General features: G+C 41.5%; 2 protein-coding genes across 6 annotated transcripts in view; one reads left to right on the plus strand and one right to left on the minus strand.

Moving 5' to 3' along the window:
* shq1 (SHQ1, H/ACA ribonucleoprotein assembly factor) overlaps positions 1-2,984 on the minus strand; it is a 128,313-nt gene extending 125,329 nt beyond the window's left edge. For 3 of the 4 annotated variants that reach the window (XM_041190776.1, XM_041190774.1, XM_041190773.1), the window contains exon 1: positions 2,660-2,984. The gene's annotated coding sequence lies outside the window, so the exon portion shown is untranslated. Of the gene's footprint in view, positions 1-2,409; positions 2,495-2,659 lie in introns of all 4 variants that reach the window. The other variant, XM_041190777.1, reaches the window with a different exon arrangement.
* A 7,099-nt stretch (positions 2,985-10,083) lies between these two features.
* Positions 10,084-26,015, plus strand: part of gxylt2 (glucoside xylosyltransferase 2) — a 42,441-nt gene continuing 26,509 nt past the window's right edge. The window contains exons 1-2 of one of the 2 annotated variants that reach the window (XM_041192633.1): positions 10,084-10,458; positions 23,727-23,919. In XM_041192633.1, coding sequence (XP_041048567.1) covers positions 10,199-10,458; positions 23,727-23,919 — 453 coding nt within the window. In that variant the 5' untranslated portion in view covers positions 10,084-10,198. Of the gene's footprint in view, positions 10,459-11,439; positions 11,479-23,726; positions 23,920-26,015 lie in introns of those variants that run through there. The other variant, XM_041192634.1, reaches the window with a different exon arrangement.

The raw sequence follows: 26,015 nt of genomic DNA on the forward strand, positions 1-26,015 counted from the left end.
TTCATTCAAAATGGGGCTTCAGTGTTCCAGCCCTATGGTGAGCAAAGCAAATGCTGACTGATCCAAAATAAGCAGACTGAGCTGTGGCACAAATTGACCTTGCTTCTCCAGAGACTTGCGTACCAAAAATAAACAACCTAGGTCAACATTTTAGTGCCGTACTGAGGGGGTGCTGCACACTCAGAGGTAAACCAAGGTCCCATTTACCCTCTCAGGAGTCAAAGATCCAATGGTGCTATTTTGAAGAAAAACAGAAGAAGTTTCCCGGTGTCCTAGCCAGTGTTTACCCTTCGAGCAACATCAATAAACATATCATCTGATTATTAGCACATTGTTGACATAGCTGTCATATTTCCTGCATTCCACAAATGACTACACTTTAAGAGTGTTTAATTGGCTGTAAAGCACTTCAGGATATCTGGAGGTTGTGAAAGGTGCTATATAACCTTGGGATCTGAGGAACATTCAGGAAGAGATTCACTGAGTTTGAAGACACACAAAGCACATCATGCTGGAATGGTACTGAATCTTTCCAGCCTGTCAATCCAGTCTTCTTTGGCTTTTGAAGACCACTCATCTTCCAGTCTTCTCATCCATGAGTATTTTCCCTATCTGCTTACCCATCTCCATATCTAGCCCAAACTGATTCTCAATTTGTCTGACCAAGTCATGCTCAGCCAGTGATAAGCCAGAAGAGAAAAGCAAGAGAGATAAAACAGAGCATTACTGCAGGAGGTGAAAATGGAAAGTGAAACACTGTAGCAGATAACAGTAGCTGTTCAAGAGACAGAGTGAGAAAGGCAGAGAGATAATCTGTATGAGAAAGAAAGAGTCCATGATATGAATGCTGGGAGAGAGCGAATACAAACAACAATGCAGAAAAGATTATGGAACCCAAAGTTCTTGTTCAGAAGTGTTCTCCTATTGTCCTGAGAAAACCTTAAGCTGTGAAATTTGACTTGTACACTGCAGTAGAAATCTCTTCAAAAATCCTTCTCCCAGAAAGCAGGGCCAATACTTAAAGAAATTTCACTTCAACGATCTAGGGGCATCTACATTAATGCCATGGAGTTGTACTATGGGGAATATCAGCAGTCAAAAGATTACCAGGAGTGCAACCCAAAGCAGAAGTGTACTACCAAAGTCGTTGAAGAGATGAGAAATCAGATGGACCCTCAAATCTCAAAGCAATTCCAACAGAAAATCTGCAGATCTAAATCAAGGGATTCAAGAAAGATATTATCACATTCCTAAAGCAATCAAACAAATTAGATAGGCATTGTAATCCATCCAGCCATCACAAATGCAGCACATCTGATTCTGGGTCCTGAGCAGATCGAAGACTTTGAATGTACTTACACAACCCCCTCCCTCACATTCTCTACTTACTTAACTAAATTGTGATTTGGGAAATAAAAATGTTTGTAGATTTCCCAATCATAACCATCACATTATCACAGATCACTACATTCCACGAAGTCAAGCCACTACCACCTTCCCAAAAACCAAATTATTCACTAACGCAAATCACTGGCTAAAAGTTAAAAACATTCACCAAAACAGCAAAGATGGCTGCTGCACAAGAGAACTTAAGGTGCTGAAATCAAAACACCGAGGTGATCAGGATCAGTTATAACATGTTTTTACTGGCCTTATTGAAACCTAAAATATTCTTCAAGGGTTGTCGGGGGTGCGGATATGCTGAGAGACTCCCCCCCCCCCCCCCAACCGGCTGGAGGGTCAAGAACTAGGTTCCCAGTTTCAGGATAAAGGGTCACTCCTTTAGGACTGAGATGAGGAGAAATTTCTTCACTCAGTGGGTCAGAAATGTTTGGAATTCTCTACTCCCAAGAACTGTGGATGTTCAGTCACTGAGTATAATCAAGACTGAGGCCACCCAGCAGTGCCTGGGCTGCGAGATCAAGCGGCATATGTTTGAGATGTGAGGTAATCTGGAGGTTTGGGACTACGGCAGAAAGTGGAAGTGTGGCAGATGATGAGCTGTGATCTTACTGAATGGCAGAGCAGGATTGAGGAGAATCTACTCCTGCTCCTGTTTCTTATACTTTTTTAAAAACACAAAGTCGGTGCTCGCCCCAAATGCCCATTTTACATATAAACAACAGGAGAAACACTTATTCGTGTATACACATGTACAGTTCCCCAATCTTGTACCTCACTTGGAGTTGTTAAAGATATTTTATGAAGACTGACGTATTCTAAAATGGAACCACATCCCTTTCAAATGACTGCCAATACAGAAATCATGAACAAATTGCAGACTTGTCACCCATATTTCACACATCAAGTCTCACCGAAATACTTGACAATTTTGCATTCCATTCATCAAAACTAACAGTAGTAAATTTAATATCATTACATGTCAAAACATTATCAGTTAATACTAACTTTTTTAAACATTCTTTATTACATCCACGGAGCTGACAGAGTGGATTGTGGCAAATTTAAAGTCACTGCTGCACCAATGCTGTACCTGTTAAAGAGAAAGTATGTAAAACAGGACACTGTATGTGAAGGTTTTGTACTAGATCTTAATGCGTTTGGTTAAATAGACTTCCCTAACTCAACTTTGTGCCCTGAGTTTACTCTCCTGCACTGGTGCAATCAGCGTGATCTCGATATCTTGCGCATGTATTACCTTCTGTAAACATTGACCAAGTGCAATACTGCAGCACACTTGAGTAGGACGGTTCAGCCAGTGCTCCCCGGAAGCCGCCTCAGCACCGAATCAATGAGGAGCTCCCAATCTCATTGTGGGTCCGCAGTAATGATCTTAGCGGAACGTCTGGCTGTCCGAATCTTCCCTCCTCTAATTCTATTTCCCTCTGAATGTCCCGCTCCTCAGTGTTCCATTTCCCTTTGTCCCTCCGAATGTCCAGCGCCTCAGTATTCCATTGCCGCAGATTCCAACATCCAGCTGACTGTCCCAACGTGCCTACCCCAATGACTCACGGTCCTTCCAACGATATACGATCTGGAAAAAGAAGAGCCTCTCGTCAAATGGGCAATCACCGCCACCTAGAGGCGAGGAGTATCCTCTGCCCAGCCAAGACGCAAGAAAGTGAAAGAAAGTTCATTCAAATTTCAACACCTGAAAACCCTTGATATTATTTCTAGATCTATTTACCTATCCGTCTATATATATATATATATATTCGCAAGTTGTTGTTGTGTTGTCTTTTGCTTTTGAAATGTCGTTATTTATTTGTAAGTTAATAGCCAACACAAGAACTGCATGTACACATTTGACCTCTAAATAAAATATTACAGAAGCGTAACCCGACAAAAAAATGACACCAAAGAATGAGATTTTAGGCGTGTCTAAAAGCCTGAATGGAGAGATAGGTTTAAAGGAGGAGCTGGAGAAGCAGAAGAGTTTAAGGAGGGAATTCCAAAACGTGGGACTTAGATGAGCCATAAGGATGGGCAAAGGAAGTGGGGCATGCCCAGAAGTCCAAGGGATGGAGGAACAGAGTTCTCAGAAAGGAAGCTTACAAAGATAGGGAAGGATTTAAGATCTTTCTCGGAGGAGCAGGAGCTAATGTATACTCAGCAAGCAGAGGATAATGAGTGAGTGGGATGTTTTGTGAAGCACTTGTTGATTGTGGGTACACGACATTGCAGCATCACTGTGGGATTCATTATGAGTTCTCAGGTGATTTCTCGGTGTTCTCTTTCTTATTTCTTGTTTGGTACAAGAAAGCAGCTTACTGTGCAGTTTCTGAAACTAATGTAAGGTAGCTTGTTATTTTATATATATAGAGAGATAGATGCACCAAACACAAAAGCAGTCTTTGTCCTACTAGTTTGGATAAAACAGTGTGTTATACTTAAGCTGGAGTCAGTAAACTAATTAAGATTTCAGATAGGGGCAGGTAAACAACAATTGAGCTTCACCTATACCAAATAGGAACAAGAAATTTGAAGCTTGCAAATGTTGAACCATTTAAGACTGAGATTGTTGCTTTTGAGGGTACAAGTCTCCCATCTAGGCGTCAAGTACAAATCCTGGTCCAACCTGGTGACGATAAGTACATATTGTACCATAATTTCATTGGTAGCACAACTAAAGTAGAACACCATCTACTAGAATATTAGTATACATGATCAATGACTACAAGCCTAACCAAGGAGCGTTGACTCATTCATGGGATGTGGGGGTCACTGCCAAGGCCAGCATTTTTGCCCACTCCTAATTGTCCTTAAGAAGGTAGTGGTGAACTGCCTTCTTGAGCTGCAATCCATGTGATTTAGGTACACCCACAGTGGTGTTAGGGAGGGACCTCCAGGTTTTGATCCGGCCTCAGTGAAGGAACAGCAATAAAATTCCAAGTCAGGATAGTGTGTGGCTTGTGGGGTGGTGGGGGTGGGGGGAGAGCAACTTGCAGTTGGTAGTATTTCCAGTCCATCTAAGTGGTAGAGGTCACGGGTTTGGAAGGTGCAGTTGAAATGTCCTTGGTTGTTGAGTGATTGGGAAGTGAAGTTGAGGGACAGTACCCAGTTGGGTTCACAAGGCAGTAGATCTGGCCCAACATGTCCCATGTTGCATACCAGCAGCTTTAATGAGAAGCTGAAGGTAATTTTGAATGGTCTAATTACACAAGACAACATCAACAATGCTAATCTCATGGACCAGTTCAATGGTGGTCTTCCATAAGAAGCACTACACATCTGCTGGATCCTAAAGACTTAACAAGGCTGTCAAGCGAGAGCATCATCCTCTGCCAATAATTAAAGAGGTCGCTATATGCCCACACTGCTAAATTCTTCATGATTCTTGAGGTCCAAAATCGATATGGGCACCTGAATCTCAATGAACAATCGTTTTATTGGTGCAGGGACAGGAAGAGAAGCATTGCTGGAGATGCTCTGACTGCAATCAGAAACAAGTGAAGGTAGTCACACTGAGGTGGGCAATCATGGAGCAGCTAATTATAATGATCTTTACAGTCACCAACCTGGACAAAGAATACTATCTGTTTCAAGAAGATGTGTTTTTCATGATGTCATTCAACCCCAAACTAGTTTATAATAGTTCTGCTTCATTTTATTCCAACTTTTGGGCCTACACCACATCTTCTGAGCTACTGGGTCTGCCTCACTTGTGGAGATATTGTTAACCATGTAAAATATACTTCCAATAAATTCTCTTCTTTTTATCTATACTGCCTAATTCAGAAATGATTAAATCCTGATTGCACTTACTTCAAGAAATACAGTTATTGTACGTGATGTACTTGATCTAAATTAAACAAAGCTCACAAAAGAGTTTATTTGCAATACTGTCTCTTCAAACCAGAAATTGCAGCTGACTAAATGACAGTCAGAAGGCAAAATCATTAAGAGCACATTTATTAATAGATTGGTGGTGGTGTGTTATAGATCACTCAGGGAATCTGAATTGCTATGACAGCATGTACTTTTATAAGCATGTTGTAGTGTAGAGCTATGGATGGTGATGGGAGAGGCTCCAACTTTCTTTCCATCACATGGCTGACCAGGAATCTCTCCCACTCTTACTACCTGCCATTGACATGGGTTGAAAGGATTTGCGGGTTGATGCTCAACCTGTTTGGCTACATTATGAACACATCTCTGTTAGCTATCAAGTCCTGGAGTAGGACTTGAACCAAGAATCTCTAATTTAGAGGCAGGGATCTACTCACTACATCACCAAGGGATCAGATAATCCTATTTCCTTTGAAAAAATAATAGATTGTACAGTTCAGTATATTAAATTGACAAGTAAGAAGATATAGACAGTTTCAACTGCTACTGAAGCTTTAAGCCACTGGTATACTATTCTAATAATCTAATTAGTGGCTAACCTCCAAATAATCAGTCAGAGAATATTGGTTTATTGAACTTGAATTCAGAAGATGGGACTTTAATTGACAATCAGTTACATTCAGGGCAGAGAGCTTTGCAAATTATTGATTTTGCCAACTTTATTGCAGACACTAGTTGCTTTCTGCACAATTTAATCTGAAATAAAACAGACTATGCTAGAAATTCACCACTGATCTGTCTGCATCTGTCCATGCATTTTTGAAGGTGATTTGCCCGTCCCCCTTTTCAATCTTCACAAAGAATGTCAACAGGCTGAAATGCGTACACAGCCCCTTCAAAGTTACCCCATATTCTGCCACTTTTCAATCAAGTGTTCATAAATTGCAGTGTTTAGCTCCCACCACTAGGCTACCTCACTGCACATGTCTAACATAGCACTTGGCACTTTGTAGAATTATATAAATTGAGCAGAGGAAAAGAAAGCAATACACTTCTGGTGACCTCTGAATTTGCTTCAAGTCATTTGAAAGTAAACTACATCCGTGGCAAAAAAAAATCTATCTTGTGTTTTTTATGTCACCCATGGTAAATCCTTTAGAATCTGACTTACGATTCTGATGTCAGGGACAGTATTATTCCAAGGTGGATGAAAGTGCGCATGGGCAGAGTGGTGAAGGAGGAAGTATGGGGTAGAGTGAGTCTTGGGACCAGAATACAGCAGGGGACAGGGAAGAAAGTGGAGAGGAAAAGAAAGTAATTCAGTCATTCCTCGCAATGTTATTCTTTTGGAATCAGTCATCCATATTTAATGATGTGTTTATTCACAACCTATTTATTTGTTGTTAATTCTACTGAGTTAATCATTTATAGCTTGTGGCATTACAATTGATTGAGTTATATATTGAATGAGTTGCTTGCAGCTATATCTATTGATGCTTATTTATTTAACTGTTGATCGCCCACTCTATTATTCATTTATCATATTTGTTCTTTGCAGCCAAAATTCCATATAATTTATTTATTTTATATTTTGGAGACTAAGGTGTCAAGGTTTATTAATTTCAAAAGCCAGTTTCCAAGCACTGGCCATTGGTGGATTAAAGTGCTTTGTGTACTTTCACTGTATTTGCTGACTACATGTTGGGAATCAGGAATTATGGATCCCAGGGAGGTGGGGTGAGGGAAATGAGTGATTAAGCAACAATTCCAGTGTGGTGGCTTGCAAAGTAGAACAATCTTGGGAGGGTAGAATTGGTGAGAGAAATTAACTAATCAGAAGTAGGTAGAGGAAATAGGACTAGAAGTAATAAGACTAAACATGAAAGAAAAGGAAGACAGAAAAATGTTACAGGAAGTAGGTTTTACACTTATGGACATTGGATGCTATAAGTAGTATTTTTAATATATTATAAGTTGATCTCTTGTGGTGTCACTCCTGGTGAGTTTGAGGATACAATCTTTTATCCCATGTATTTTATAATATACTGTCACAACTGCTGATAAGCTGCATTGCATTTTTATTATGCATTTTTGGTGGAAAGTTAGTTGTATTGTTGGCATAAATCCCATGATTTTGTTCATATATGTAGTGAAAATGTAAATCAGTAGCTATGATTGTACCTCTATGTTTGATTTAAGCATGTATCAAATTATATCACTTCCATTGTAACAAAACCCAGGATGTGAAGAGAGATTATTGGTGAGGTGTTCCAGAATGCACAGGGGTGTGTGGCAAGTTGTTTATAAAGCAATATAGTGGTTAGGTATTTCTTGAAGGCTGATACTGGATAGTGTGTGCAGTATGGCCTTGGACCATTAGGCAAGTGTATAACTAGGTGTGGGAATGGTGGGAGAAGATTTCTGAGGTGTGAAAGTTGTACAAGGGTGTTTAAGTGCTGGAGGTTGGGCATTGTGTCAGTTCTGGGAGGGTGACACTGTATTAGAGTGTGATTCTGAATGAATTTCTGTGATTATGTGATCAGAGTACTGGGAAGGGTTTTTTAAAAATTAATTCATTGGGTGTAGGTGTCACTGGCTTGGCCACCATTTATTGCCCATCCCTAATTGCCCTTGAGAAGGGGTGGTGTGCTGCCTTCTTCAACTGCTGTAGTCCATGTGTTGTAGAAACACCCACAGTGCTGTCAGGGAGGGTGAAACCAAATAGGGAGTCCTCAGGGTATAAGACCACTGTGGTCTGAAAGGAGCAGGAGAGCCCTGGTATGTAAGAGGGGCAAAATAAGGATCATGGGCTGTGAGACATCTGAGAGAGGGGGGATAGTGTAGGCAATGATGTCATGGTAGAAGACTGGATTGATAGAGACAAAGGGTCATGAGGGCTCGAAACGTCAACTCTTTTCTTCTCCGCCGATGCTGCCAGACCTACTGAGTCTTTCCAGGTAATTCTGTTTTTGTGATAGAGAGTTGTGCCTGTCCTGGGAGAGTAGTGGAGAGGAGTAATATTGGGATCTGGGAGTACAGAACAGATTGCCTGAAGCTGCAGTAGTGTTATGGAAATCCATTTTTTATTATTTTAAAAATCTATGGAATTTTTTTTCATGGAATTGAGAGTTGTTTTTAAATTCTGTCAAAGGATGCAGGTGTCGCTGGCAAGGCCAGAATTTGTAGCCCATCCCTAATTGCCCTGGAACTGAATAGCTTACTAGGGCATTTGCAAATGTATAATTACTTTTTCAGGACCAGAGAGGTTGTTCATAAGTAATTCTGGTTTGAACTAGAGGGGTTGTGGTATAGTGGTAGTGTCACTGAGCTAATAATCTAGAGATAAAAACAAAAAACTGCAGATGCTGGAAATCCAAAACAAAAACAGAATTACCTGGAAAAACTCAGCAGGTCTGGCAGCATCGGCTGTCGAAGGGTCATGGGGACTCGAAACGTCAGCTCTTTTCTTCTCCACCGATGCTGCCAGACCTGCTGAGTTTTTCCAGGTAATTCTGTTTTTGTTAATAATCTAGAGACACATATTAATGCTTTGAGGCATAGGTTCTAATCCCATTGTGGCAACTGGTGAAATTTAAACTCAGTAAAAAAAACCTGGAATATAAAGTTAGTCTCAGTAATAGTGATCCTGAAACTACAATTTTACCATCTGGTTCACTAATGCCCCTTTAGTGCCCTTAGTGCTGTCTTGACCTGGTCTGGCCTACATGTGATTCCAGATCCATAGCAATGTGATTGATTCGTATTACCCTTTGAAATGGCCTAGCAAACCGCACAGTTCAAGGGCAATTAGGGACGGGCTAATGCTGGCTGAAAGGATTTTTAAAAAAGCTTATTAAAAACTCATCCAACAAGGTGTAACTTTTTCAAGGGTTTTAACCTTAGTGTAAAAAGTGGAAGTTCATGTCAATTCAGTAATTCTAATTCATTTCCGTCTGCGAAGACTTGAACAGCACACCCTGTGGAGGAATAGAGAATCACTGACAGTAAACTCCGGATTTTTGCATTTAACTGTTCAGTGCGAACACCAGAAGTTGCTGTCAGTTTTAAAGAGTAATGACGGTAAACACTGTTAGATTCACCATCATTAGAACTGCAAAACCCGGCCCATTAATTTTCCCCCAAGCTTACTATTCTTTCAGTTTTAGGGTTTGAGAGAAATCTACACACTCGATGCCAACCGATTTTTTTTTCTTTGAATTTGGCATTTTTTCTTCTTTGGCACATGAAACAACATTTTTGGTCTTGCTTTTATATATTATGTAACATATATTTTCCTGACAGAATTGGCTTTAATAAGTATATTTATGTCTGTGAAGCACTATCATAAGATGTGAATGCAGTGTTACCAGCGACTCTGCTCTTTCAACATCTAAGCAACAACAGCTAGTCTATGCCATTTTTGGAACTTTTTTAAAAATGGTTGATATTATATCGTTCGCCAGCTGAATATTACAAAAGAACAAACACATTTCTAAATTTGCTAGGGCAAGGGAACTGCAAAAGCTAGAAACCTGAAGTAAAAAGACCACAGTGCGAATCCACAAGAGTATTTGCAATTTTCCAGTTGCTATGCTCTTGAAACAAACTGCAACACCAACTCGCCCCACCTCAGCACTGTCAACTAGCTAAAATGATACAAGCTTTGAAGGGTTAAATACAACTTGGTTTCCCCCCTCCCCCCTGCCCCCTTTTTAGTGATGGGGATGCGATATAGCGCTGTCTCTTGCCGCCCGAGCGGAAGATGCTGAGGGGAGGGTTTGTTACGTTGAATGGGGGGCGTTGTGTGCGCTGCACCAATAAAGCAGAAACAGGAGGCAAAAAAAGTAAAATCTGGAATTAATTTCCGACAAAGTATGAGGAACTTTACGGCAACAAAGTACACAGCAAATGACGTGGATGTGGGGAGCGGATCTTGTGAGCTGACACAATGAAACTTCACTATAATAAATTGGCTGTAATCGCTGCCTGCCTGGCTGCTGGCCGCCTGCTCCTCTATCTGCTTCTGGGCAACTCGGCTGCTGAACCACCGCCGCGAACAGACCAAGGGGCAGCTTTGCAGGTCGCCCAGGGAGTTCAGGGTCGATTGGTTACTCGCCAGCCGACCGCCTTCCGCTTGCTGCATCGGCCCATTTTAAGCCAACAGCCACGTCTCTTCACAAAAAGGCGCAAAAAGCCAGCGAGCGACAGGTAAGAGCTGGGGAAACGCTCCGACCCTGTTTTGCATTGTAAGCAGTGGCCAGTCTCAGGTTCAGCTCTGTGTGCGGGGCACCAGGCAGCTCTCATTGCATTCCAGGCACTGGGCTTCAGAGAGGCATCCGAGCTTAAAGCAAAGTGAAGGAATCTCGTCCTGAAAATAGTTTAGATTTGTCATTAAGTGCTTCATAATTTTTCCATCTCCATATATTTGTACACACTGCGGGGATCTCGGCAATGGAGGAAAGTATTTCCTGAACTACAAACCTGTTCTCTAAGGAAACATTGTTTTTCTTTGCTTATGTAATATGCCGCTGGCTACAGCACATATACCATTGGTTTTCTTCAGGGCATAATGTACGATGCGATTGTGTGAATGATTCTGGGGAGTGGCGGCAGTGTTCGGGTGCATTGCTGCTTCCCTCCACTACTATCTGTCTTGTGCTCTGACAGATGTTAGTACGGAATTTTAAAAGTTGTGATTATTTTTGACGAGGAGCTAGTAACATGAATATCTACTTTTTTCTATGGCTACAGTTAAAAGGATTGTTATGTGTGTTTGTGGAAAGCTCATGCTTTCATGAACTTCGGTCAAGGGTTTAAATTGCAATGTTTGAGTGCAGGAAGTTTGAACCGAGACAATTGCCTACCCTCTATTTATAAACGTCTGTATTTTGATCTCCTTTTCCTCTATCAAGAAGCGTTTTCCCTTTTTTGTATAACCCAACCCCCATAAACAGCAACTTGCACTTATGTAATACATTTGACATAGTAAAATGTCCCAAGGTACTTTTATATCTAAAGGATGGGTTAAAATATATGTCTTATCTCCTAACCATACCTTGTCACTTTTCCTGTTATATACCTCTCTCCACATTTGTAATGAAAACTGACAATGTAAACATTGCCCCATTGTAATTATAACCTCTGGTCAGTAGTCGTGCTCTAACACCTCAGTTTTGCATTTTCCAGCTTCTGCTCTGTTCAAACTGATATGACTTCTGCTTTTCAAAGGTGTGTACGATTTGATATTTACTTCCTATTTTTTGTCACTACAGCAGTCAGGCATATAAACTGCTTTTTCTTGTTTCTAAAATTATAACCTGTTATTGGTGTTCGATTTGGGTGGGTTTATTGCTGCTCGTGACTGTCCAGAGTAGGTGGAATGATGAGTATGTGGTGATTACCTGTGAAGCTACGGCATGGCGGGATGCATAGCTGCTTTTCTCACTCACCAATGGCAGCAGCCTTCACAGGATATTGGAGTGATCTTGTGTTTCAGATGTACTCATGTTTTTAATTTTACATCATGTCATTTATAAACCAGTCCATTTCTAGTAATCATGTTTATGGAATCCTTTTAAAGTCTTGCTCACAATTAAGGTAACTGGACTGAGGAAGCAAAGTTTTAAAAACTTATTTTGCTCTTCATGCTGCCAAGGATGTAGGAGAATATTCCTAGAACTCTGTTGACTATTCTATGGCTCTACCTTCACCAAACCATGAAAGTTTGATTAGCATGCAACAAAAAAGTCAGTTTACATTGTTTCCAATGGAACCACACCGCCCAGTGCTCTAGGTACCTCCTTTTGAAGACCATTTATAATGTGGATCCTATACAGGTTGTGGCAATTCTTACCCTTATCTCAGGCATCTCATTCTGACAGCATATAATCCTCAAGGGAAGCTTTATTTTATGAATTATGCAGAACTGGATCACCCATCTGAAGGGCTAGTATGACACAATGGACTTGCTGTCATTTGTTGTAATTGAACTGGAGCGTTGCAAACCATGGATGGATTTCTTTCATATTCATTTTACTTCATCAGATTGTTTGTCTGATGTGTAGTAAATGAGCCAACTGAAAATTAGGCAGAGCAAAATGATGACAGGATAATTATAGGTGAGGAAAGCCATTTGGCTCATTTTCATTCAGCTATCCAGAATGGTCATATAGTTCCTCCTTCCCCAGCTAGTGCACCTCCCTTTCACCCTGCCATCTTTGCAGCATCCACTTAATTCCTAAATGATGCCAGTTTTCCTTTCTTCACCCTGTCCAGGGAGTCCATTCCACATCCAGTGACCCTGGTGTAAATCCTAAGTTTGCCTTTTACTAGTTTTAACCTATTCTGGCAATTTATTTCTATTCACTTTCCAGATTTACCTTTTTCATTTTGTTTACTATCTACTATATCTTTATAAGATCACCTCTCAGCTGACCTCATTCAAGGCCTAAAAAGGCATTTATCTTGTCTTTCCTCTTAACTCAGACTTTTGTTCCTAGGCATTAGCCTCATGGCTCTTCTGCACAAGGCCACCAATGATTAAACTTCTCCCGGTGTCTCAGCAACTAAAATGGCCACAGTGCTTGAGCTGTAGTCTTAGCAGAGTACTAGAAACTTTGAAACAAGGACTTGCACTTGTATAGCTCCTTTCACAACTACCTGATGTCCCAAAAGCACTTTATAGCCATAGAAGTGCTTTTGAAGTGTAGTCACTGTTGTAATATAGGAAACACGGCAGTCAGTTTGCACATAGCAATCTCCCACAAGCAGCAATCTGATAATGACCAGATAAGCTGTTTTTGTGATGTTGATTGAGGAATAGATACTGACAAAAACACCAGGAATAACTCCCCTGCTCTTTAACATGGTGTCATGAGATCTTTTATTTGCATCTATTTAACATCTCATCCAAAAGGCAACATCTTCAACAGATCAATTCCACTGATGAACTCCATAATGGCTGGAGCCATGAGCCCAGTTAAGATGGACATATAATAAAGCAAAGGGGAAAGCCCATCTCATATTTATGCAGATCCACATCTCAGAATGTGGACAGGAAGTTTGTCACTTATATTATGTTGCAAAAGCTATTTTGTTGCACAGGAAAATCAAGCATTCCAGTTTTGCCATGTTTCCTATTCCCCTGATGCTTGTTTTGAGTATCAAGGTTATTGGGCCTTCTAATTACTAACTTCTGTCATAACTGCATTTGTTACAATTTGTGTTCTCTTCTATCACTATTTCTTGGGCCAAAAAAGCTTTATATTTTGACATGAAGTGAATAATGTGCCATTGGATTCATAATTACGCAGAAGCAATTCATCAACAGGACAGTGCTTGACATAAAAAGCACTTGGAATGCTCCAAAGAATATTAAGTCCAAAATATCACTGCCCTTCTCAGAATGTTTTAACTGAATCTTTGCTAAACATTTCATGAATGCTTCACTGCTGCAATGTGAAGCTGGCAGGTGGAGAGGGTACTATTGAATGTTTTAGGACTGCTGCCCAGATACAATCCTGTTTCGCTTTGGAGTGGAAGCCAAATCCTATGAAAAACAAAGATGATATTTCTCAGTAAGCAAGCAATGTGCAAGTAATCCATTTTGGCATTCTGACAGAATGCAGCTATTCTAAAGTGTTTACTTTTTGACAGCTGCTTTGCATGGTGTCAGCTTTGGCTCATTGTTAGCTATCTTGTCTTTAAGTTAAGATGTTATGGGTTCAAGCCCCCCTCTAGAATCTTGAGCCTGTAATCTAGGCAAATGCTTCAGTGTGGTACCGAGTAAGTCTTGTAGTCTCAGAGGTGCTGTCTTTTGGGTGTTATACTAGAACAAGGCCCTGTGAGCCGCCTTAGTGTATGTAAAAAAAAAAATCCCATGACACTTTTGAAAGTATACTTCTGGTGTCCTTCTCAACATTTATCTCTCAACGACACCTGAAAAGGGATAATCTGGTCACTTATCTCATTCTTGTTTGAGTGACCTTGCTTTGCACAAATTGGCTGGCACATTTCTTGCATTGCAACATTGACTGAACTTCAAAAGTATTTCCTTGGCTCTGAAGCTGTTTGGGGCAGCCTGAGATTGTGAATGGAGTGAAAAGCAGCAAGTTCTTTCAAAGCAAACAGCTTGGCTTTGTGTACAACAGATGTTCCTGCAATTGTTTTACATGCATTTAAGACATTTGAGTTTTTGGCATGATCGACACTTTACAAATCTGAGCTGACTCTCTCTCAGTAGCTGAAATTTTTCAGTGAAAACATTGGTGGGAGATATCCAGGTTGGTGGCACACATAGGCAGGTGGTGGAATGTCCTTGGTGATTTTATAAGGAAGAACCAGTTAAAAGGCCAGCAGATAGAGAAGCTGGCCAATTGGGGGCAGCTTGTGTTGAGGTGCCATTTTTAAAGACACATTTCCAGCATTCAGAGAGGCTGCACAGACTAAAAAGGAGGGGGTCCATAGCAATGGAGGCAACTGAGAATAGCTGCAGCACACAGAAGGGTCACTGCATGATTCAGCAATGCTTCTGTGAGGTGCTCCTTCAGGCAACAGGACTGAGCGGAGATGTCCTGTTTCCAGCAGATAGGAGAAGTGACCATCAAGCCTAAGGAAGGAGACATGGCTGGAGGCGTGAGGCATAATAAGCTGCTGCTACTTCTTCGGCAGTCCCTCAGGATGGAGGATATTTGTTTCCACTCCAGTTCTGAGATGGATGATTGTTGTAAGGTTATTTAGTATCTCACTAAGAAGTCTGGAGGCCATATACTGTTGAACATAAACTGTTTATTGTTAACACACAATCATATACATATCTCCAAGGTATAGCCCTAACTAGGTGCTATTTTTATGCCCAATTCTTCCAGACACTCCCTACACACAGTCTGCCATCTTGTGACCCTCTACATCACAATGTAGGTGCTCCTGTTCGCCAGCCCCACATTAACCCTTGCTATGCCAAACATCCTTGTACTACACTGATAAGCAATCTTCAGACTCTGCCACATGTAGGGCAGGTGGTGCTTGAAGGGTCGGATAGATTAGATATTGGATGTTTGTGTGCTCCTCCAATGCCACAACTTTGCCTGTGTGTTCCCGATGAAGTATCTCGACGTGTTGGTGCCTTCCCGAATGAACCTTCTCCATTTTGGTCCATCACAAGCCAGGGTCTCCCATGAGTCAACAGGGATGTTTGATATCTTCAGGATGATTTAAGAACATCCTTAAAGTGTTTCTGCTGTACTTCTAAGAATCTCCTGCTACTCCTGAGTGGCGCATTTGGTTTGGGAGTCTGCTGTCAGGCATACAAATTACATGTCCCAGCTAGCAAAGCTGGTTTTGAGGGATTAGTGCCATAGTAAGCAACTGAGGCATCATTACACCAACCTGGATCCAGCACAGGAAGAGGTTTAAAGACCTGCTGTGATCCAGAAAGGCAAGTGCCATTTCGAATTGCAAACTGGAAGTACTGCATGAATTAAAAAGCACCATGAAATGTTGGACCAGATGGCTAACCATGGGGCAATACCAGGCACCATTGACCACATTGAAGCGCCCAGTTCACATGCACCCAAATCCCATGGTCAGTGATTGGTGAATGCTGCATTGAGATGGCTGAATGGCTGCGTCAGCTTGCCAACAACATGATGACACCGATGGAGGAGAAGGCCATGCTCCATGCCAGGCCAGCCAGTCGCTGAGGATGAGGCAGGCTTGGAAGCAATGAAGAGTGATTAAAGCAATGGTAGCATCCAATATTCCCCAGACCGTGCATAGCCGGTGGCACCTCTAGGGACCTTTAACGCCACTGAAACTCCTGATCCAGGAGATGCATCAGGGGTTGGTTGAAGAAGCAGCTGTTTCACATGAAACATCTCTGTCCAGCAAGTACAGCAGCAGGTGAGAAGGAGACCAGGCCTCCTGTAACACTGGAAATCTCAGAGGATGCAACTCCAACTGAACACACTGTCACTTCATTCCAGCGCAGATAAATTCACATCAGTGAGCTTTGTTGAATGTGTAGGTCGGGTGACAAAATCTGGTGAGCAATGCAGAGACACACAAGAAGGGGTAACGGAGGCAATCACTTTCCTGTGGAGAGGCCCAGTGATGCTCAGCTTCAGACAGATGATGAGTCTTGGGTGTCACCAGCAAAACTGTAGATGCTTCAGCAGCAGCGTCAAATGTGTGAACATCTGTTTAAGTTTTCAGAGGTAGTGCATGCGTGAACAATGGAAGAGTCCACGTATGATGTGAATGGTGCGATATCTCTAGCATGTGAACGCATGGTGTCCTCCATTGAGAGGATGGTGACCATCATAGAGCTTAGGAGCAAGTGAATTCAGGGGCTGTGCACAGACCTCCATAGCGTTGCCTCATCCACGAGGTGTCTGGAATGATGGGTGGGCAAGATGAGCCAGCAATGCATCTCTCCATTGTCAGGAGTTGAACCACTCCAGCCCACTTTAGGAGTGCATGTGGGGCCTGAAAGGGCAGAGGAGGGCAGGCTGAAGGCTGTGAGGGCTCCTCCTTAGGTGTTTTGATCACTAGAGGCAGATCCTTGGTCCTTTGTCAATGACACCAACAATACATACTGGTCTGATAACTGAGGTGGCCCCTACACAGATGCCGGTGACCTCAAATGTTCTGGGTCCAGTAGTGCTCAGACATTCAAGGGGTGCAAGCCAAGGCCAGCTGATGCACCAAAGTAAGAAAAGCAGCAGGTTGTCTTCACCTCAACTCCGGGCGCAGGGACAGCACTTTATAGAAGTGAAGTAAGCAAGCCCTTAAATGCATCAAATAGCACTTGAGGTTTCACTGGGTGATAATTGTTTGTTCAATGCAGAAACCATTTCATGTTTTGCTGAGAGTTAAAGGTCTTGACATTTAATGTTTAACAACTTATGTATTTTTTTTTCTGCGGCAGTTGAAGGTGGCCAGATGTGGAATTAAATGCATACATGGTCTGTAAAAGTGAGCGCCTCATGACCGCGTGTGTTGACAGGTGACCTAATGAGTGCAGAAAGCAAAGGGTCTCTGATGAAAGGACAGCAAGGCTGCCTGTGGAACAGAAATTGGTTCAGTAGCCCTTGCGTCTGCTGTACAGAGAATCGCGGGTCTCCCTGCCACACATGTCATTGACTGGTGAGCTGGGCCCAATGGTGCCATCTTCATTGGTTGGCATTCTTTGAGCCATCTCATAATAATCCTCCTCTTCTGAGGATGCTACTTGCTTGTTGCCTTCCTCTGGCTCCTGCTCTACTCCCCTCTGGAGCACCAGGTTGTGCAATACACTGCAGTAAGCAATAATATGGGATACTCTTGAAGGTGTATATTGCAGGGCCCCTCCCATTCTACTGAGTGCCGAAACCTCATCTTCAGTAGGTCAATGGTCTGCTCAATAGTGACCCTTGATTCATGTGGCACTGCTTATATATGCCCTCAGCCTATGTACAGCAGTCAGAAGCCATGTCTTCAGCAGATATCCCTTCTCCCCAGCATCCAGTCATGAAGGAGTTTGAGTGGCCTGAAGAACTGAGGCAGTTGGGACTATCTAAGGATGTAGGACTCAAGTGATCTGAAACACATTTCTGGAAACCTCTCACATGTCTATAGTAATGGTGTACGGTGGTCACAAACAACTTGAACACTCAAGGAGTGGAGCCCTCCCTGTTTGCAAAAGGCACCTGGCTTCTTTGTGGAAACCTTGATGGCCACATGGATATAGTCAATGACCCCCCCCTGCGCTTGGGGAGCTACAGACATGGTCTTGAAGCCAACTGTCCTGTTGACCTGACTGTTCTGATCGGTTATAAACTTGATGTATTGTCCAGCCATACATAACATGCCATCCACAACCTCCTTTTTGCAGCAATAGGTCACTGACTGAGGGCTACGACAGATTTCCATATGATTCCTGGAATGAACCGCAGGCAAAAAAGTTGAGTACCAATGACACCTTTTAAGGCTACAGGCATTGTTCCATGTTCCAATGGCATCAACTCCTGCTCCACACACTTGTCTGGAGAGACACAATCTTCACAGACATCGGTATTCAGACAGCTCCATTAAAGCTGAGCCTCTAATGGTACACTCTCTAAGCTGGTTAGTGCCTTCTGTGACAATGATGCTTCCCCCTCCTGTCAATGTCCAATGGCTTCCTCAACTCACTGGAACTCTTCTGGCTGCTGCACAGGTGCTCCATGTGACTGCATCCCCACCTCTACGACACTGTCCTCTTCACTGGCCTCCCCAAAACCAAAAAAAATCCTCCACTATGATGAGCCTCTCAAGAAGTTTGTCCTGTCTCCAGTTGCAGCTGTGGAGCTGGGAAACACCCATTCATTAGCAGCACTTTAGCCCAAACTTCATAATGCCATTTCTTCAACAGCTTGAAGACTGCTTCTCAGTATGGTTGCCCATTTCCTCCAGAATTCAGCTACCACTCAAATTCTGCCTTCTTAAGTAGGCGAGACTCTAAGCCTCCCGTGCATCCCACGCGCCATTGGTAAAATCGGACAAAGGTAGGAAAATACCTGACAATTGACTGTTTAGTGATATTCATTACCTCTCCACTGCCGATATCTCTTACAAAAATCCATCCCGCCATCCGCATCTCATAAAATTGGTCAGCAGGAAGATAATGTCAAGGACCCAGTCCAGCCTGGCCATTCCTGGGTGCAAATCATTTTACCAGTCAACCTCTACTCCATTCCTGCTGCCATGGGGCTGGTGAAATTCGGTAATACTGGTTTCCCTGGGATATCTGTCGTGCTATCCTCTTTTTCTGTTGCAAACAACAAAATCTGAATTTAATTAAAAATATGAATTCTTTAAATTTCATCAAATAAATAATCAAATTTTGTTTGAATTAATTTACTCCCATTTCTACTGCATAGTGAAAAGAATGAGAAAGGTGTTATGATCTTCATAGAGACCGATGGCCTTTAAAAAAAGAAATTCAAGCTTCCAGTGAATAGCTGAAAGGATGACACAAAGTTTCACATTTTAAGACTTTGCTGTAGCAAACAGATTAAAAACACTATTAACTAAACACTTTTTATAGGCAAGTTACATTTACAGGACAGAACTTTCCCCTTTTACTTCGAATAGCCTCCTTCTGCATTGTGAAGATCCTGTGTGTTTAATCAAGGTATTCAAAAAGGAATAGGATTGCTATCTGAAAAGAGAGAATGTGCAAGGCAGGGGAGCGGGACTAGGTAAAATGCTCTTTCAGAGAGCCAGTGCAGACTCAATGGGCCAAATGGCTTCCTTCTGCACCCTAAAAGTTCTGATTCTTTGATACTATTTTTGACACAACCAAAAAAACCCACTTCACAGGTATACTTTACACTGTCCTTTAAGCAGTCATTCAATTTTCCCGGACTCAGTCCAAAGTGCTCCTTCAGAGCCGAGGATTTACTTCTGTTCTTTTCCTTTCTCAGCCTTGAAACTCCAGAACTGTTTCATATTGAGGGTTTTTCCTGGCAAGTCTCCCTCTAGTGCAAGCTAAGCAAATCTCCCAGCCTCATTTCAAATCTTCATGGTTTTGGTCTTTTCATTATAATCACAAGCTCGCACCCGCATTCCTACATGGTGAACCATAGAGACTTACAGCCTCTAGCTGTTCCCTGTCTCCTGGATTCTGTCAGACTGCCTGTGTCTGTGAGTTTCAGGGATATCTTAGAAACCCTTTCTCTCTCAAAGCCCATATCCATTGGAACATGAATTACGTAGGCCTTGTATCCAGGTAGAAATGCTGATTAGCTGTCCTTGAGACCCCAATTTTTTTTATCTTGGAAGTAAATGGACGGTTTGAAGCATAACTGTTTACAACCCAACATTCTCAACACCTTCCTGGGACTTTGGAGACTAGCAGTCTAACCACTGTAAACATAGATGTTGCTACCGTTGTTTACAAGTGTGAACACCCTACATCTTCTTTCCAGCGAAACAACCCAAGCCTCCCTTTAATCTTTTATAACTATATTACCCTGGCCTGTTGTTCGGCAAACTTCAGAACAGGTCACAGGACCCCCTTCATTTTTATCCCAAATTAAAGATACAGTTCCAAAACATATCAAAACTTATAAATATAATATTTGTAACAAAAGACCAACTAGCTGATCAAGCCCACCATTGTCAAATATTGGTGAAATCTTGTAAATTCCATAAAAAGCCTGTGACCAGTTTTGTAAAAATTCTTGGAAATTTCCCCCTGAATTCCTGAGGGCAGTCAAGCAAAATTCTAGGAAATTCTGATGGTCTGTAACTCCTCATAATCATATCTAACCGGCAACTTATCTTTACTTCTCACAAACTTGCAGGCTCTTTTTTAAAGGATTCCCATTGATATTCGTTACCTACACATTTGCTCTAGAAAGCGATGACTCTCTAGGAAAAGTAATATTTCCTGACATCTAATTTATCTTTCTAGCTTTTTGCTATGCCAGTAGCCAGTTGTCACTGCTTGGGAATCTTAGACTTTTCTTATGCCGAGAGACACATGAGTCAGACAAACCACATTCTTAGGCCTGTTTCCATAGCTAGTGTTTTTTCTTGGTACAGGTCACCAGTGGCTGTAGCTTGAGGGGCACCATCCCACATCAAGCATGGCTGATCAGGAAGCTGTCCTGTTTTTACTACCTGCCATTGGTGAATTGGAAGGATTTACAGGTTGATAATCAACCTGTTTTGATCACATTATGAACACACCTTCTGTACGTGGCCATTAAGCCTTGGAGTAGGGCTTGAACCTAGAGCTTCTGGCTCAGAGGCAGGGACACTAGCCACTGCCCAACAAGACCTCCTCTTGGATATCTTAAATGAGCTATTAATCATTACCATGCCTTTCCCCATGATTTTACTCTGAACCTAAACATCTCTGAAGCTTCTAATAACTCAACAACTGTTTAAAAAGTGCCATTTACTATGGATCTGGTTTACTGTTACCTCAGGATTTATAATTCTGAATTCAATGAAGAATGGAAAACTGTGATGAACGTTTTACGTTTTTTTAGGTAAAGCTGCTGCACTATCTAATGGCTTGTAGCTGTGGGTTATGTGTTTGTTGGTAATGACTGAAATTAACAGAAATGATCATACTATTCTGGATACATTTATTCAAAAAATGGACAGCAAACTTACTTTTCAATCCCATTATCGCTTGCCTCCTGACCCTGACAGTCACTTCATGATATTCAAGGAAGTGTATAGATAGCAAGTGTGAGAAAACATTGCTATTGTCCTCGTAACTTATTTTCTCTTATCTATGGATAGGTTCGAGTTCAAACCCACCTAAGGTAGCTTTTCTTTAACTCAAGTACTGTACTCATGTACATTCTCACTCACCAATTTCATTATTTTTCAGCCTATCCTTGTGCTTTGCCTGGGTTAAGAATTAGAAGTTACAGATAAAGGAAGTCATTTGACCTGCCCTTCCAGATGAGTCTCCTGTTTCCCTCTCACCATCTCCTGAATGATCCCAGAATTTCTTTGCCTCCATTACCCTATTTGGAAAATCTTCTACATGGGATTTTATCAGCTTTTGCAAAGTTTGTAAGGGTAATTGCTGACTGAGGCTTGAATTGGTCACATGAGAGAGTGAATATGAACAGGACAGGCCAATTAACCGCTTGAGCCTATTCTGTTATGAGATCATGGCTGATAATGACCCAACTCTATATTACCCACCTTTTCCTCATATCTTTGACCTTTGACTAACAAAAATCTATTGATCTCCATTTTTAAATGAACACTTGATCGGGCATCAATTGTCATTTTCAAACTGCCAACACCTTTTGCATGAAGAAGTATTTCTTCATTTCACTGCTGAAAAATCTTGCTCTAAATTTTAGACTATGCCTCCTAATCCTAGACTCCCCAACAGATGAAAATGGTTTCTCCCAATTTACTATCTATCTGTTCCCTTTAATATCTTGAATACTTTGATCAAATTACCCCTTAACCTTCTAATTTCCAGGGACGATAACCTAATTTGTTAAATCTCTCCCATAGATTAACCCTGGAGTTCAGGTATCACTCTAGTAAATCTATGTTGTACTCTCTCCAAGATGGATTTATCCTTCCTAAAGTGTGGTGCTGAGAGTTGCCCACAGTACTCCAGGTGTGGCCTAACCAGGGCTCTGTATAGATGAAGCATGACTTCTACCCCCTTGTATTCTAATCCATTAGATATAAAGGCCAGCATTTTATTAACCTTTTTGATTATATTTATGGGCCTGTCATTTAAATTTTAATGATCTAGGTACCTGGACCCCAAAATCTCTTTGAACCTCTATATTTCTAGCTTTTCACCATTTAGGAAATTTCCTGTTCTACCTTCTCATTTGTGGGTAAGGGCAGGTTCACATTCGCTCATAACAGCTTTTTCCCTAACTCAAGCCCTGTAGGTGTGTGCATTTGCTCACATAGTGGCATAGTGGTATTGTTACTAATCCATAGGCTAGGACTAATGCTTCAGAGACATAAGTTCAAATACTACTATGCCAGTTGGTGGAATTTAAAATCAATTAATTAATAAAGCTGGAATAAAAAGCTCATTCCAGTAATGGTGACCATAAAACTATGGATTGTCATAGAAGCCCATCTTGTTCACTGCTATCTTTTACAAAAGGAAATCTCCCCTCCTTACCCGTTCTGGCCTATGTGTGACCCCACACCCACAGCAATGTGATTGACTCTTTAATTGCCCTGTGAAATGACCTAGCAAGTCACTCAGTTGTATCAAATTGCTAAAGAAATGTTGAGAAAGAATAAAACTCAAGGGGGGACCCAGAATCAACCTAGGCAACAACAGAAACGACAAAGGCACATCCTGCAAAGTCCTTCTCACTAACTTCTGGGAACTTATACCAAAATTGGGAGAGCTATTTCATAGACTGGTCAAGCAGCAGCAGTCTCCAAATCACACCTTACAGTCAATGTTCCAGACCCCTCCATCAGCATCACTTTCAAAAAAGAGTTGGATGAATACTTAAAGTGGAAAGATTTGCCAGGCCACAGGGAAAGAACAGGTAAATGCGACTAACAGGAGAGCTCTTTCAAAGAAGTGGCGTGAGAATAATGGAGCAAATTGTCTCGTTGTCTGCTGTCTCATTCTATGATTCTATAAACGAATGATGTTTGCAGCAGACAATTTATATTCAGATAAAAACTACAACTGGATAGTTTGTAAACTATCCTTCATCTTTCAATGCAACAGTGCAGTTCAGATTTCAAAAATATTTGACAATTTCTAATATTGACAGATACATAAAACCATGATGTAGTTGGGGCTCTGTCCTTCCTTATGCTCATTCTGAGAGGTCAAAGGGTGGATTGAACATAATATCAACCATCTGTCACATGTGTTGGTGAGAGAGCTAGGGAAAGAAATGAGGAGGCTGAACTGGCAGTGTACATTGTGAAAACTATAATGGTAGATTTTAATTGATCAATATTTTGTTTTCCTTTAGAATGCTTAATGAGCCACTGTTTCGCCTCCATACGTGGCGTGGAGAAGAATGGATGCACTTAGCAGTGGTGGCCTGTGGGGATCGGCTTGAAGAGACAATGACCATGTTAAAATCAGTTATTCTCTTTAGCTTAAATAAGATAAAATTCCACATTTTTGCTGAAGATATTCTCCAGCCACAATTTGAAAGCAGTGTAAGTGTCTCAAACAAAAATAGGTGGGAGCTTTTAGAAAGTGTTGTTTTTATATGCATAATCTCTGTTAAATAGTACAAATAATAATCTCAGAAAAGTACGTTGTCATTGTTTGTGCAGCTGACTTTTATCAGGTTCCTTTGCCTCCTCCTACGTTCTGACTTCTACTTTCTGACTCTAAGTTTGTGCTGTGTCTCTGAATTTCACTTTGGTTCTTTTGATAATCTAATTACTTTGATATATTCGTGCATCCCACACAACTTCAGTTTGTCCTGGCTTAGAAGTACAGTTCAATGTTTTGGCTTGGTTGCTATTGGTGTAGTAGTTAATTGCACAGTAGAATATATTTCTGAAATAAAACCCAGTGTTCTTGACATATTAAGAGGGTGGTGGATCAGACACCCTGGTAACTAATTGATGTTTGTATGATGCAGTTTCATATTCTTCAGCAAACGGAAGTCGACCAGCTTGAATTAACATAGATTTATTCAATTATTGCTTAAACAAGGAACTACAGGTGGTCAATAAAATCCTCTCTATACTTAAAATCAGTATCTGCACTGAGCTGTTTGCCATACACAACAGGAAAATTCCATTTGATCCCTGGTCTGTACATAGCACCTTTCACTTCCTCAGAACACCCCAAAGTGCTTTACAGCAATGGAATTACTTTTGAGTTGTAGTTGCTATTGTAATGTGGCAGCAATTTGCACACAGCAAGCTCCCACAAACAGCAATGCGATATGACCAGATAGTCTGTTTTAATGCTGCTGGCTGAGGAAATATTGCCCAGGACATGAGGGGAGAAAAAAATCCTGTGTTTCTTTCAGAAAGTGCCAAGGAATTTTCTGCCCACCTGAGAGGACAAATGAGGCCTCGGTTTAACCCCATAGCTGGCACCTGTGAAGGTGCACTGCTCCCTCAGTACTGGAGTGTCAGCCTAGATTTACTGCTCGGGTTTCTGGAGAGGGACTTGAACCCATGGCTTTCTGCATGAATCAATGATTTCTGTATTTGTGCAAGTAACTACGCGTCTGTGCTTGTATGAAGTTGCTGTCTCATATGTACATAAATGGTGGTGAGGGTTGTTAACATTATTTTTAGGTAAATTCTGGCCCATTGTAATGTGTAATTAACTGTAAAGGACTAATTACCAAGCCAGTATGTTCAACTATAGTTGTTCGTTAAATATAGAAAACTTCAAGTTGCACAAGGTCTATACCAAGCCCAACAACGTGTCTTTGCTTGTAAATATTTGCACTTCCTACAAATTCTCACAATCTGCTTCTGGATTCTTCCAGCATCATGCTGTTCCATTGTTAAAAATTAGCCAGCTTTGTATAGTACTTGGATCTCCATGGAACTGGGTTTCATTCACATAATAGTCAGCTTAATAACAACAAAAAACTTGTATTTCTATTGCACTTTTAACATGATGCAACATCATAACACACTTCATAGGATCATTGTAAAACAAAATTTGACACTGAACCACATAAAGAAATTTTCGGGATTGAAGTGGAGAGATTTAGGGAGCAAATTCTGGAGCTTGGGGCCTTAGCAGCCATCAATGGTGGTCCTATTAAAATTGAGGATGCTCAAGAGGCCTGAAGTACAGCTATCTTGGAGGGTTCTGCAGCTGCAGGAGCTAACAGAAATAAAGAGGCCAAGGAAGCACTTGAAAACTAGGATGAAAATTTGAAAATTGAGGCATTGCTTAACTGGGAGCCAGTGGCGGCCAGTAAGCAGAGGGGTGATGGAAGAACAAGACTTGATGCAAGTTAAGACACGGGCAGCAAAGTTTTGGATCTCAATTTTATGAAGCGTAGAATGCGGAAGGCCAACCAGGAGCGCATTGGAATAGCCTAGTCTCGAGGTAATAAAGGCATGGACGAGAGTTTGAGCAATAGATGAGCTGAAGCAAGGGTAGAGTCAGTGGTGTCATGGTAGTGGAAATAGGTGGTCTTAATGATGGTATTGATATGATGTGAGAAGCTCATCTTGGGGTCAAATATGATACCAAGATGAGGAAAAGACTGGTTCAGCCTCAGACTGTTGCCAAGGAGAGTAAAATTACATTCAGTTATTCTAGAATA

The sequence above is a fragment of the Carcharodon carcharias genome, chromosome 7 (assembly GCF_017639515.1).
Source record: "Carcharodon carcharias isolate sCarCar2 chromosome 7, sCarCar2.pri, whole genome shotgun sequence".
Lineage (NCBI taxonomy): Eukaryota > Metazoa > Chordata > Chondrichthyes > Lamniformes > Lamnidae > Carcharodon > Carcharodon carcharias.